General features: G+C 40.7%; 1 protein-coding gene across 1 annotated transcript in view; it reads left to right on the top strand.

Moving 5' to 3' along the window:
* Positions 1 to 6,915: 6,915 nt before the first annotated feature.
* Positions 6,916 to 13,538, top strand: part of LOC308105061 (uncharacterized protein) — a gene marked incomplete at its 5' end in the record, with an annotated part of 42,499 nt that continues 35,876 nt past the window's right edge. Inside the window, 15 exons of the mRNA XM_080455694.1 lie at positions 6,916 to 6,970; positions 7,509 to 7,529; positions 7,772 to 7,934; positions 8,410 to 8,678; positions 8,789 to 8,934; positions 9,237 to 9,543; positions 9,656 to 9,818; positions 9,966 to 10,234; positions 10,349 to 10,494; positions 10,802 to 11,150; positions 11,263 to 11,425; positions 11,591 to 11,859; positions 11,988 to 12,133; positions 12,454 to 12,805; positions 12,945 to 13,107. Of these exons, the coding sequence (XP_080311820.1) occupies positions 6,916 to 6,970; positions 7,509 to 7,529; positions 7,772 to 7,934; positions 8,410 to 8,678; positions 8,789 to 8,934; positions 9,237 to 9,543; positions 9,656 to 9,818; positions 9,966 to 10,234; positions 10,349 to 10,494; positions 10,802 to 11,150; positions 11,263 to 11,425; positions 11,591 to 11,859; positions 11,988 to 12,133; positions 12,454 to 12,805; positions 12,945 to 13,107 (2,981 nt within the window). The remainder of the gene's footprint in view (positions 6,971 to 7,508; positions 7,530 to 7,771; positions 7,935 to 8,409; positions 8,679 to 8,788; positions 8,935 to 9,236; positions 9,544 to 9,655; positions 9,819 to 9,965; positions 10,235 to 10,348; positions 10,495 to 10,801; positions 11,151 to 11,262; positions 11,426 to 11,590; positions 11,860 to 11,987; positions 12,134 to 12,453; positions 12,806 to 12,944; positions 13,108 to 13,538) is intronic.

The raw sequence follows: 13,538 nt of genomic DNA, 5'->3' as shown, positions 1-13,538 counted from the left end.
GACCTGAAAATGCATTTTCTGTTTAATAAAGAGCCGGAGAGAGATGGAGACTCCTGTTACTGAACAAACATAGCAATGAGTACTATCAGAGCTATTTTACACTTATTTTAACCAAAGACAATCACTTACCCTACCTTTAACCTATCCAAATACTCCAGATGTATATTTTTATATACGGTAGGGTAACTGACATTTGAAAATAAATGTATACTTGTACAATTCATCTTGCCATGACATCATGGCCCTTCTCATTAAGAACATACAATGTAATTTCTTGATACTGTATACCTTTTACTCATCAACTTTCACCGGGCCAACAAACTATTGTCTCTCTGTATAGAACTTAGACCAATTATTTGTTTACTAACATTGAGACTGGACGCACAGGTGATTGTTTCACGCAATCAATTCCCAACCTGTTGTTTCGGGTTCTGCTGGTTTCAGCGCACCCCGACCCCCTCTTGTGTGTTGGCTGGTGAGGCGCGTCCTAGCGAGACCTGATATAATGGGTTTCATTGCGCGCATACTGGTTGCACGCATACTGGTTCTTATCAGTGTGACGTCGTCTGTTAAGGGGTCTATAGACACTTTTATCAGCATGTGCTCTACTGGGCGAAAACGGTAATACTCTGAAACTATCTGTGTAGTATACTGCTACACCCTCTGGTTAAATAAAAGATTGGACTAACTAGGCATGGTCAGAAATGTAATAAATCACTGATATGAAAACATCTCAAGTATTTGCTCTGAAGTCTGCACATTTTATGTAGTTGTAAGTTGGATGACTGGACCCAAAGATATAAGTGTTTTTTTTTAGTTTTTTTTAATAAGGAAGCCCATAATTTCATAGAAGCGCAAACCAGAACATATTGTGGAGCAGGTGTTCTTCCTCTGGTTGACTCCGTGGCCACGGATGCTCAGCTACAAGCAGTGCTTAGTTTAAAAACAACAAAGTGGGAGTCACGGCACTCCAAAAATAACAATGACAAGTCTTCACTCAGATGCACATTCTCGCTTAATCAGGCTGACGTGTTTCAGATGGAGCCTTCATCAGAGCATAGTGAACAGAATGGTACACACCTCTTTTTATAATACAGACAATAATCCCCTCTTATCTTCCACCTTGTTCTGTTTCTGCATCTTTGTCTTTGCGTCTTTGGTGACTCCTCCCACCTGTATGTCGTCCCTCACTGCATTTCACAAATCAAACCATCTCAACCTTGCCTCTATTGCTTTATCCTCCCCAAACCATCTAACCTCGGCTGATCCCAGTCATTTCTAATCATGCCCTGGCTTGTCACTCCTAATGAGTACCGTAGCATCCTCAGTCCTGTCTTTTTGTCAGTGCCACCGTTTTCCAACCCTTCTGTCACAAATAAATCCTGACACTTTTCAACATCCGTTCCACCCTGCCCACACTCCTCTTTACCTCTCTTCCACACTCCCCATAACTTTCAATAGTTGAGTAATGGGGAATCAACATGCAAAAATACTTTTAAAAGTCTGTCATGACAAACATCCATGGTAGCAAAAACAGATAATCACATACAGGTTTATAATTTGACAATCACATTGACTGTCAAAGGAATAATGTCTTTGAACAAATAATTATGTCATCTGTATCAACAGTGATTTATAGATGCCACTATTTTCAGAAGAATAATATGATTTCCTGAGAATGTTGATACTGGCATCTGATTGTCCCCAGCACAACATTGCACTCTCTCTGGCTCGATAAAGGTTGGATGACAGCATATACATTAGAGTTTATACAGTAGCCCTAGAAGACACCAGTAGTTTTTGTCATAGTTCTATATAGCAGTTGACTAGTGTTGTTGGTGGCCACACTTTGAGACAGTATACACACCTAACAACAAAAATGTTGTCAGATTAGGATCAAACCCACTTCAGGTTGATATTTACGTAACTAGACTGACCCTTTCTCTGTCTTTGTCCATCTATCTCTGTTTGTCACACGGTTTCCATTCCTTGCATGCTTTTGCTCATATGACAATGGGCCATTATCGTCCTAATGACTAAGTCCGTCATCACTTTGAACACTTGTTTCATGGTGACAATGCTGCCAGCACTGTTGTTCATTCATCCTATAGTTCTTAAATCTGCCTGGTCACTCCTCCAAAGACGAAAATAGCCATCACGTTGTGAGCTTGTAAATCATATATTTTTCAAAGTGGTCATAAATGTATGCCTTTTTAAAGAAGATGGTAATGAGTGAATTGTTGTTCAATTACTGTATGTTACTGAGACTGAGATTGTGAAACACGTGTAATAGGCCTACTGAATAAATGAGTTGACGGCATGCCGTGATTAATTGACTGTATTGTTAACGCAATGGCATAACTCTTTTTTTCATGTCCGCTGGTCCATACAGACATTCAAGGAAGTAAGAAGCACAAACAAACACTTGGATGGGTTCCTAAGAAAACACACTCGTTTACATGATTTCCCACTTGTCTAACCCTGTCCTGTTGTTAATGTTTTATATAATATGAAGAGTGAAGAGGGCAGAATTTTCACAACATAGCATACCATAGTCCACTATGGTTACTAGTAAATAAATAAGAGATCTTCTGTAAATATCTGTACATTTTTGTCTCAGTGAATTCTGCTGTGCCTATTATGCTCCTATGAATAAAAACAAAATAAAAACTGTCTTGAAAATAATAATGATAATAATAGTTGTATTGTAGTTTTATCACTAAGACATATTAATGTTAATGATGATTGTCAGAGTCGGATGTATCAGCTAAATTGGCAGGAAATGGATAAGTTGATCTTCAGTAGGGGCAAAAGTAAAAAAGAAAAGTGTGTGTGTGTGTGTGCGCGCGTGTGTGCGTGTGTGTATACGGTGTATACATAAATTTACATTGTCAATATAAAACGAAATTATATAGCAATTACAAACAGAGGAGGTTAACACTGAGGATGTTACTGTGTGTATATAGCAGCACTAATGACTATAATGTCCATGATGATGCTGTAGGGATGTGCAGTTCCTTGAGTAAGTGAGTGATCCAGTGATTTCATGTTCAGCAGGGCCTGTGGACTCTGGTTATAATGGTAATAAACGTAGTTCTTAAGTTCACAACCTAAAGGTTCCCAGGTAGATACTGTAAGATGATGTGCGCTGAAGTGTAGTGTCCTCTTGTCCACGTCAACTACCGGTACCTATCAATACATTCATTCATTCAAATCTATAGGCAAGGCCATTTTATTTGTAAAGCACATTTCAACAACAAGGCAATTCAATGTGCCTTACACAGAACATCAAGCAAAGGAAACACAATTATAGAATAGCATTAGGATGCATAAAACAAAAGAAGTACAAATGTATAGATACAGTTACAGTGCAGAAGAGAAAAGAAAAGAGAAAAAACAAAAATGACTCAATCAAAGGCAGAGGCAAACGGAAAGGTCTTTAGTTGTGTTTTAAAAGAAATAAGAGTGGCAGCAGACCTGCAGTTTTCTGGGAGTTCCCCACGTTTATTTTGGTTGTAGGGACAAAAAGCAGACCTTTCCCAGATGACCTGAGAGGCCTGGATGGTTCATGATATCGCACAAGATCAGAAATGTATTTTGGCCCTAAACCATGTAAAGCTTTATAGGCCAGCAACAGTAGTATTTTGAAATCGATTCTTTGACACAGGAAGCCAGTGTAAGGATTTAAGAACTGGAGTGATATGCTCCACTTTCTTGGTATTAGTAGGTGTCGAGCAGCAGCGTTCTGAATCAACTGCAGTTGTATGATGGATTCTTTCAAATAGATTTATCTTTTTCTTCTTTCCTTTTTTAAGCATTTTGCAGAACTGTGATATGTTTGTTAAATTTGGCAATTATCCAAAAGGCAATTGTCATGAAAGCCAGATTCCCCTGCAGTTGGCATGAGGTTTCCCAACACCTGACTACATAGCCACGGTAGTCTATTTTTATATGTGTATATATACACACACTATGCTGTCGAAACAAGACAAAGGTGGACAGCCTCTGCCACTTTCAGATGTCATGTAACTGTGTTTAAAAGATTAAACTCTTTCAGTCAAAATGCATATTTTGTTGTGCAACAGCCTATAGGGCATGACAGATGAGACAATACTTGGAAGTATCACAAAGGTGTTCTGTACCTAATTGCGTGTTTCATCCTTGCTCTTTGTCCTGCGTCACTAGCTGTCGCCTACACAGAAGTAGTCAGACTAGTTGAATTCCTTCCATTGGGGCCTTTTTTCAGGTTGAGAGAGAAGACTACTGGCAAAGCAAACGTTGAAAGAACCATGTCTGTCTTTCATTGTTTTCCTTTGCTCTTATCTCCTTTCTCACCATTTTAAGGCATCAGGAAGACCCACACACTATATTCACTTGCTCAATCTTTATTGAGCAAGTGAAGACAGCGTTGAGGTGTCCCTGATTCCTTCCTATCCACTCCTTCCTATCCACAAGTTTCCTAGGGCACTATGGGCATCACTTCCTGTCGATTTGATCCCTGATACCTGATCAAATCGACAGGAAGTGATGCACATATTGCCCTAGGAAACTTGAGCCACTGCCTAAGGGCGGCAGTGGCTCAGGGGTAGAGTGGCCGGTAGAGCGGCCGGATGGAAGCCGTAAAGTTCGGTTCGATTCGGCTCCCCCAGAGTTAGTGTCGAAGTGTCCCTGAGCAAGATGCTGAACCCCTAATTGCTCCTGATAAGCAGGTTGGTGCCTTGCATGGTTTCCTCCGCCGGTGTATGAATGTGTGTGTCAATGGGTGAATGTAATGCACAATCTATGAAAAGCGCTTTGGATAAAAGCGCTATATAAATGCACCCTTTACCATTTGTGGATAGGCTACGTAACGTGACTACTCAGAAGGCCGCCACCCTAGAGCCTAGGGTCTGCCTGACGTTTCTTCCAGTTAAGAGGGAGTTTTTCGTTGCCACTGTCGCAAAATTGCTTGCTCAGGGTGGGATGTCGGGTCTCTTCTCTACATGTAAAGTGTCTTGAGACAACTTGTTGTGATTTGACACTTTAATAAAATTGAATTGAATTGAATTGAAATTACTCCACCAACGCACCTGCCACAAAGAGACTTCTTATTAACTCTTTCCCCATTTTATGATTGTTTTCCAGTTGTTGAGGTTTCGTTTTCTTTCTTTGTTTATTTCTCTCTCTTTTTTGTCTTTCACCTATATTCTGTCACTTAAAAGCTTCTTATGAACTGCTGTTATCTTGTTGCCTTTATTCTGTATGTTCAACTGTTTTGTTAAATCATGACCGAAATAAATAAACTAACTAACTAACTGGTGTTGTGAGCAAGTCACAAAAAACACTATACCATGCTTTGGGTGCTTGTGCATAATAGTTGCAGTTCAAATGTTATTTGTCCCTTTCAAATAAGATTAAGAAAAAGAAACAAATGTTTCAATGTTTCCTAAAAATGTTCTCACGTGTCTTAAACACACAAATATACTACTGTATACATTCTGATGATATAACTAGGAGTTCTTTTGTCCCTGAGGCACCGACACTAGTCAACCACATCTGGCATACTGGCGTGTTGAAGGTTTAATTGTTCAGCAGATAATGACAGCAGACAGCTTTTGTTACATACAGTACAGAAGCCATAAGTCAAGACTCTTAAAAATGTTCCAACCTTTCAACTGTCTCATAATTGCCCTTTGTCATGCTTGGGGCTGTACATGAGTCCCATACACGCATGATTTGCTAGTCCAAGGCTAATAACAATTGTATATTTATAAAAAATATTTGTATCACTAATGCAATCATTACCATGAGGTTATATAGACTTAAATGTTTGTTTCTGCTGCTTAATTGAGCTCAGTAGCCATTTGTGCTTTTAAAGGCTGAGCAAGGACCCAGTACAATCCCCAGAGTGTACAAATGTAACCGAATGGTCCATTTGGTTACATTTGTACACTCAAATGGACATTCAAATTTAATTACATTTAAATAACTAATTGATAACACAAGGATACATATTTTTTTACACTGAGAATTTACTGTGGAGGATTGATGAGGATGTAGATAAATTAATACCTAACATCAAGTTAATTTAGCGCGCACTCACGCACGCACGCACGCATGCACGCATGCATGCACAGGGGGGTCTTCAACAGGGGTCCGGGTTCCCTAGGCTAGGGGATCCTCAGAGTTACTACAGGGTGTCCACCAAATGTTTGTATGATAGGAACTTTTTTTTTTAAAAGTCTGATAATACTCATTAACATGAATCCAACATTATTAGCTAAAACAATGAGTAAACAAACCAACAAAAACATTACATTTACACAACACTTATGATAGTGCTGTCAAATTAATCAAAGCTGCAGCATCGCTTGGAGGAAACCCATAGGCACTTTAAAAGTGGAATACTTCACCAGAGATTGATGAGACAATCAGCTAAATATGCTGAGCTAGCTTTGAAATAATGTTATTAAGTTGCTTGGCAGGCTTTAATTTTTTTTTGAAAAAAACATTTATGCACGTGTAGTGGCTGTCCCTGCTTCGCCGCTCTCTCAGCTAAGGGGTCCTTGGCCTGAAAAACGTTGAAGACCCCCTGCTTTAAATGAATGTACAAAAAATATCATTTGTCAATATTCCTATACTTTCCCAAAATGTGAAGCTTTATTTTAGCCTAACCATATGTTTTTGTTACCCATTGGAGTCACTATTCTAAGCATACATTTCATTCCTCTTATTAATATGTAGGAATGTGGTTTCTAAGATAGCCAATAATCACAAAACATTCCAGGTAATCTCCTCTATTTGTTTCCTGTTGCTATGTCCAATAGGAATAAGGAAATTGCTGAATGCTTTGGTTAATATTGAGGACTAACTTATGGGAGGGGCATAAGACTATACTTAAAGAGTGCTGCAAACATGAACTCTGTAGTTTGCACAATGGCTTTGTGGACATGGGCCTGTGTATTGACTGTGCTGAACTTCTTTGTTGAAGGTAAGTTGGACTGACCGGCACATTTTTCTTAAAGTGTGGTAGCCGGGATGAGAGTAGGTTAATTAAAAAACACAATGACCTATGGTTGTATCTCTCATTCAAATGTCAATGTTTCAAGTTGTCTATTCAAATCACAGGTTGTGTGTATTGTAATGTAAAACCACATGTTGGCGTATTTTAAACCAGACTCAAATATATGTTATGCTTGCATATGCCTGAGGAATGTAATATTATTGCCTACAGTTATTTTATATTAATCTGAGAAAACTGTACAGGTTTTAATTTGATTTGAGGAGACATCGATTTGAGATTGGATGCAAAAACTTGAAGCAAATTTTAACAAACAATTTGATTACAGTTGTGTACTTTTTTCTTAGGCTAAAACAAATCAACACTCCTTGCTTTTGTCAGAAAGTGTCAATGTAACCAGCAATATCTAAATGTCTCTTATTAACACTAGTTGTTCAGGAGGAGAATTTATATTGTTGCACAAATCATTCATGTCCATAGCTGATCAATTATGTTTTCTCTTTCATAGATGCATATTCTCAACTTAATGGTAAGTAGCAAATGGTTCATTTTCATTTTCAAACCTGTTAAATTACAGGCGATGTGTCTTTTTTCTACTTAATTTGTAGTAGCAGCGGCAGCAGTATTGTTAATGAATGTTTCCATTGCACATTTTCCATAATAAACTTGATTATACAAGAAAGAAAGAAAGAAAGAAAGAAAGAGAGAAATAATATTATGTAGTATTAATTGTATGTCATATTTATCAGGATTTAATTATGTCTTTTCCAGTGTGCGGTACTCCTCCACTCAACAACAGGATAGTTGGAGGTGAGGATGCTCCAGCAGGCAGTTGGCCGTGGCAGGCCAGTCTTCAGAGGTTTCGCAGCCATGTTTGTGGTGGTTCCCTCATCAACAAGGAATGGGTTCTGACTGCTGCTCACTGCTTCTCAAGGTAAATGAGTAATTAAGTTTACCAAATAATTATCAACTAATGTATGGTCACTCACAACCTTTGTCGATGGGGGCACATGATAAAACAGTCAACTTAAGAGAACTATTATGCATTACCCGTTGTACCCGGCTGTCTGTGTCCCTTTTATGCTCATGGAGATCTCTGTATCTCTCTGTCTGGCTAACATCGGTATATGCCCATATATGGGCATGCCGAAATTGGTTGGTCAGGCGGTTCTCGAGATACGTGAACTGCATTTATTGTAAGATGGGGAGACAACGTCAGAAGAAAGTAATGCAGCTTTTAGAACTTGGTGTGACAAGGGCTGTAATGTTAAAGTTCTACAGGAATGTAACAGAAATTTTGCTCACATGCTCATTGGTTTCTTTTACATTAATGCAAATATTTATTTCTCTCACAATAACATAATATAACATGCAGTATTTATAAATGTTTCTTACCCTTATTTCTCCAGCACAAGCACCCGTCGTTGGCGGATTTCACTGGGGCGACAGAACCTAAGAGGCAGAAATCCAAATGAGGTGTCCAGGAGAATAGCACAAATCATTTTACATCCAGACTATGACAGTGCCAGCAGTGACAATGATATTGCTTTACTCAGACTCTCCTCACCAGTCCGTTTCACCGACTACATCAGACCTGTCTGTCTGGCAGCGAGTGACAGTGTTTTCAACAGTGGTTCTGATAGCTGGGTCACTGGCTGGGGTAGAATCCAGGAGGGAGGTGAGTTTGGCTTGTATTTGGGTGATGATTTTGGAAACATATCTCTTGATTAAAGGGACATACAGTGTGTTGCTAGGTTCAACCAATGTCTTTGTTTCTCTGCCCCTCAGTACCTTTGCCGTTCCCCAAAGCATTGCAAGAAGTAGAGGTCCCAGTTCTGGGGAATAGACAGTGTAACTGTCTCAATGGAGTGGGTACAATCACAAACAACATGATCTGTGCTGGTGTGTTGGCTGGAGGCAAGGACTCATGTCAGGTATGATGATATTTTACTACTTTTGGTAATTGTTAAAATGTAACCAAATCCAAATCTGTGTGAAGCCTGACATTCAGTGGTTAAAAGCAGGGTATTTAACTTGCAATCAGCTACTGACTGGTGCCAGGTGACATCACTATTTGTTATATATCCTGGCACCAACACCAGCCAATAGAGATGGCCAGGTCAGTGCCCTAATTTTCACAAGAAAAGTTTCAGACTTAAAGCATATTGGGTTTTGTTATACTTGAACAAAGTTGACCAGAATTGATAGAAAGTTTGACATGTACATACTTTCTCAGGGCGACTCAGGAGGACCAATGGTCAACCAACAGGGCTCCATCTGGGTTCAGTCTGGAATTGTTAGTTTTGGTTTTGGCTGTGCTCGTCCCAATCTGCCTGGGGTTTACTCCAGAGTGTCCCGTTATGAGTCATGGATTGACTCCCTCATCGAAACTGACAAGCCAGGCTTCGTCCAGTTTACCTCCAGTGGGATGGATGCTGACAACAGCTACACCTGCCCTGGCCTACCAGCTCCTGTTACCCCAGTGCCAGCCATTACAACCACTACCACAGAACCACCAGCTGTAGTTTTACCAAGTGCAGAAGGTAGGAATGGAGTAATACAAGTCTTGTCAGAAGGATTTACAGTAAATCTTTTTCTCTATCTTTATAGTACTCTGCAATAGTTTGACTTCCATCAATATTGATTCTTGTCTAGTGTGTGGAATCACTCCATTCAACAACAGGATAGTTGGAGGTGAGGATGCTCCAGTAGGAAGTTGGCCGTGGCAGGCCAGTCTTCAGAGGTTTGGCCAACATATTTGTGGTGGTTCCCTCATCAACAGGGAGTGGGTGATGTCTGCAGCTCACTGCTTTTTCAGGTTTGTACTGAGAACATCAAAAGGTGTCACCATTTCAATAGTTTTACATGCACTGGTTTCTTTTATATTATTGCTAATATTTCTTTCTCTCACAATAACATAATTATACACGAGATTTATACATGTTTCTCACCCGTTTTTCTCCAGTACAAGCACCTCTGGTTGGCAGATTTCACTGGGGCGACAGAACCTAGAGGGCAGTAATCCAAATGAAGTGTCCAGGACAGTAGCACAAATCATTATACATCCAGACTATGACAGTGCCAGCAGTGACAATGATATTGCTGTACTCAGACTGTCCTCACCAGTCAGTTTCACTGACTACATCAGACCTGTCTGTCTGGCAGCCAGTGACAGTGTGTTCAACAGTGGTTCTGATAGCTGGGTCACTGGCTGGGGTACAATCCAGGAGGGAGGTGAGTTGTGCTTGTATGATTGGGAAAGATTGTTTTAGAAAAATATCACTTGATTAATTGGGAAAACATTGTGTTGCTATGTTTGACCAACGTCTTTCTTTCTCTGTTCCTCAGTACCTTTGCCGTTCCCCGAAACATTACAAGAAGTAGAGGTCCCAGTTCTGGGGAATAGACAGTGTAACTGTCTCAATGGAGTGGGTACAATCACAAACAACATGATCTGTGCTGGTGTGTTGGCTGGAGGCAAGGACTCATGTCAGGTGTGATATTTTACTAGTTTGGGTAAATGTTAAAATGTACCAAACCCAAATCTTTGTGAAGCCTGACGTGGTTAAAAGCAGTGTATTGAACTTGCAATCAGCTACTAGTTGGTGCCAGGAGACATCACTATTTGTTATACTGTACTTACATTTCCTGACACCAACACCAGTCAATACAAGATTGCTAGGTCAGTGCCCTAATTTTCACAATAAGTTGCAGACTTCAAGCTGATTTGGGTTTGGTTATACTTCAACAAATTTCACGAAAATGTATAGAAGGTTTGACATAAATACTTTTGCTTCTCAGGGCGACTCAGGGGGACCAATGGTCAACAAACAGGGCTCCATGTGGGTTCAGTCTGGAATTGTTAGTTTTGGTTTTGGCTGTGCACGTGCCAATCTGCCTGGGGTTTACTCCAGAGTGTCCCGTTATGAGTCATGGATCAACTCCCTCATCGAAAATGACAAGCCAGGCTTCGTCCAGTTTACCTCCAGTGGGATAGATGCTGACAACAGCTACACCTGCCCTGGCCTACCAGCTCCTGTTACCCCTGTGCCAGCCATTACAACCACTCCCACAACCACAACCACAACCACTACCACAACCACAACCACTACCACAGAACCACCACCTGTAGTTTTACCAAGTGCAGAAGGTGGAGTAATATAAATCTCTTCAGAAGTATAGACACTTTTTTATTTTATTTTTGTAAATCTTTATAGTACTCTGCGATAGTCTTAATTCAATCAATATTGATTCCTTTCTAGTGTGTGGAATCACTCCATTCAACAACAGGATAGTTGGAGGTGAGGATGCTCCAGTAGGAAGTTGGCCGTGGCAGGCCAGTCTTCAGAGGTTTGGCCGACATATTTGTGGTGGTTCCCTCATCAACAGGGAGTGGGTAATGTCTGCAGCTCACTGCTTTTCCAGGTTTGTACTGACAAAATCAAAAGGTGTCATCATTACAATAGAATTACATGCACTGGTTTCTTATAATCTTCTTTTATATTATTGCTAATATTTCTTTCTCTCACAATAACATAATTATATACAGTACATAAGATTTATACATATTTCTCAACCTTTTTTCTCCAGCACAAGCACCTCTGGTTGGCAGATTTCACTGGGGCGACAGAACCTAGAGGGCAGTAATCCAAACGAAGTGTCCAGGACAGTAGCACAAATCATTTTACATCCAGACTATGACAGTGACAGCAGTGAAAATGATATTGCTTTACTCAGACTGTCCTCACCAGTCAGTTTTACTGACTACATCAGACCTGTCTGTCTGGCAGCCAGTGACAGTGTGTTCAACGGTGGTACTGATAGCTGGGTCACTGGCTGGGGTACAATCCAGGAGGGAGGTGAGCTTTGCTTGTATCATTGGGAAAGATTGTTTTAGAAACATATCAGTTGATTAACTGAGAAAAACCTTTTGTTGCTACAATGCTACTGTATGTTTGACCAATGATTTTCTTTCTATGTCCCTCAGAACCTTTGCCATTCCCCCAAACATTACAAGAAGTAGAGGTCCCAGTTCTGGGGAATAGACAGTGTAACTGTCTCAATGGAGTGGGTATAATCACAAACAACATGATCTGTGCTGGTGTGTTGGCTGGAGGCAAGGACTCATGTCAGGTATGATATTTTACTTGTTTTGGTAATTGTTAAAATGTAACCAAACCCCAAACCCAAATCTTTGTGAAGCCTCACATTCAGTGGTTAAAAGCAGGGTATTGAACTTGCAATCATCTCCTGGCTGGTGCCAGGTGACATCACTATTTGTTATACTTACTGTACATCTCCTGACACCAACACCAGCCAATACGAGATGGCCAGGTCAGTGCCCTGATTTTCACAATAAGTGTCAGACTTCAAGCAGATTGGGTTTGGTTATACTTGAACAAAAATTACGAGAATTGATAGAAAGTTTGAATTGGAAATATTTTGCTTCTCAGGGCGACTCAGGAGGACCAATGGTCAACCAGCAGGGCTCCATGTGGGTTCAGTCTGGAATTGTTAGTTTTGGTTTTGGCTGTGCACGTGCCAATCTGCCTGGGGTTTACTCCAGAGTGTCCCGTTATCAGTCATGGATCAACTCCCTCATCGAAACTGACAAGCCAGGCTTCGTCCAGTTTACCTCCAGTGGGATAGATGCGGACAACAGCTACACCTGCCCTGGCCTACCAGCTCCTGTTACCCCAGTGCCAGCCATAACAACCACTACAACAACTACAACCACTACAACCACTACAGCCACTACAACCACTACCACAGAACCACCGCCTGCAGTTTTAACAAGTGCAGAAGGTACAGTATATGGCCTGGAGTAATACAATTCTCTACAGAAGTGAAAAAAAATTGTTTTATTTTTGCAAATCTTTATAGTACCCTGCAATAGTTTGAGTTCCATCAATATTGATTTATGACTTAATTATCTCTTTTCCAGTGTGCGGTACTCCTCCACTCAACAACAGGATAGTTGGAGGTGAGGATGCTCCGGTAGGCAGTTGGCCGTGGCAGGCCAGTCTTCAGAGGTCTCGGAGCCATGTTTGTGGTGGTTCCCTCATCAACAAGGAATGGGTCCTGACTGCTGCTCACTGCTTCTCAAGGTAAATGAGTAAATATGTTTACCAAATAAAGATCAACTAATATATGGTCACAACCTTTGCCGATGGGGGCACATGATAGAGCAAACAACTTAAGAGAACTGTAAGACAAGGAATATTATGCCTTACCCGTTGTACCCCTTGTCTGAGTAGGCCTACCTGTTGTACCCATCTGTCTGCATGTGTCCCTTTTATGCTCATGGAGATCTCTGTCTGTCTGTCTGTCTGCCTGCCTGCCTGCCTGCCTGCCTGTCTGTCTGCGTCCCTTTATGCCCATATATGGAGATCCCTGATGTCATCAGTATATGCCCATATATGGGCAGGCTGAGTTTGAAATTGGTTGGTCAGGCAGTTCTCGAGATACCTGAACTACAGACGGACGTACAGACGTACAGAGAGATGTTGCACTTTTAATGTAAGATGGGCAGACAATG

This window comes from Gymnoscopelus braueri (assembly GCF_963280865.1).
Source record: "Gymnoscopelus braueri genome assembly, chromosome: 17".
Classification (NCBI taxonomy): Eukaryota; Metazoa; Chordata; class Actinopteri; order Myctophiformes; family Myctophidae; genus Gymnoscopelus; species Gymnoscopelus braueri.
This window is presented reverse-complemented; position numbering and strand designations above follow the sequence as displayed.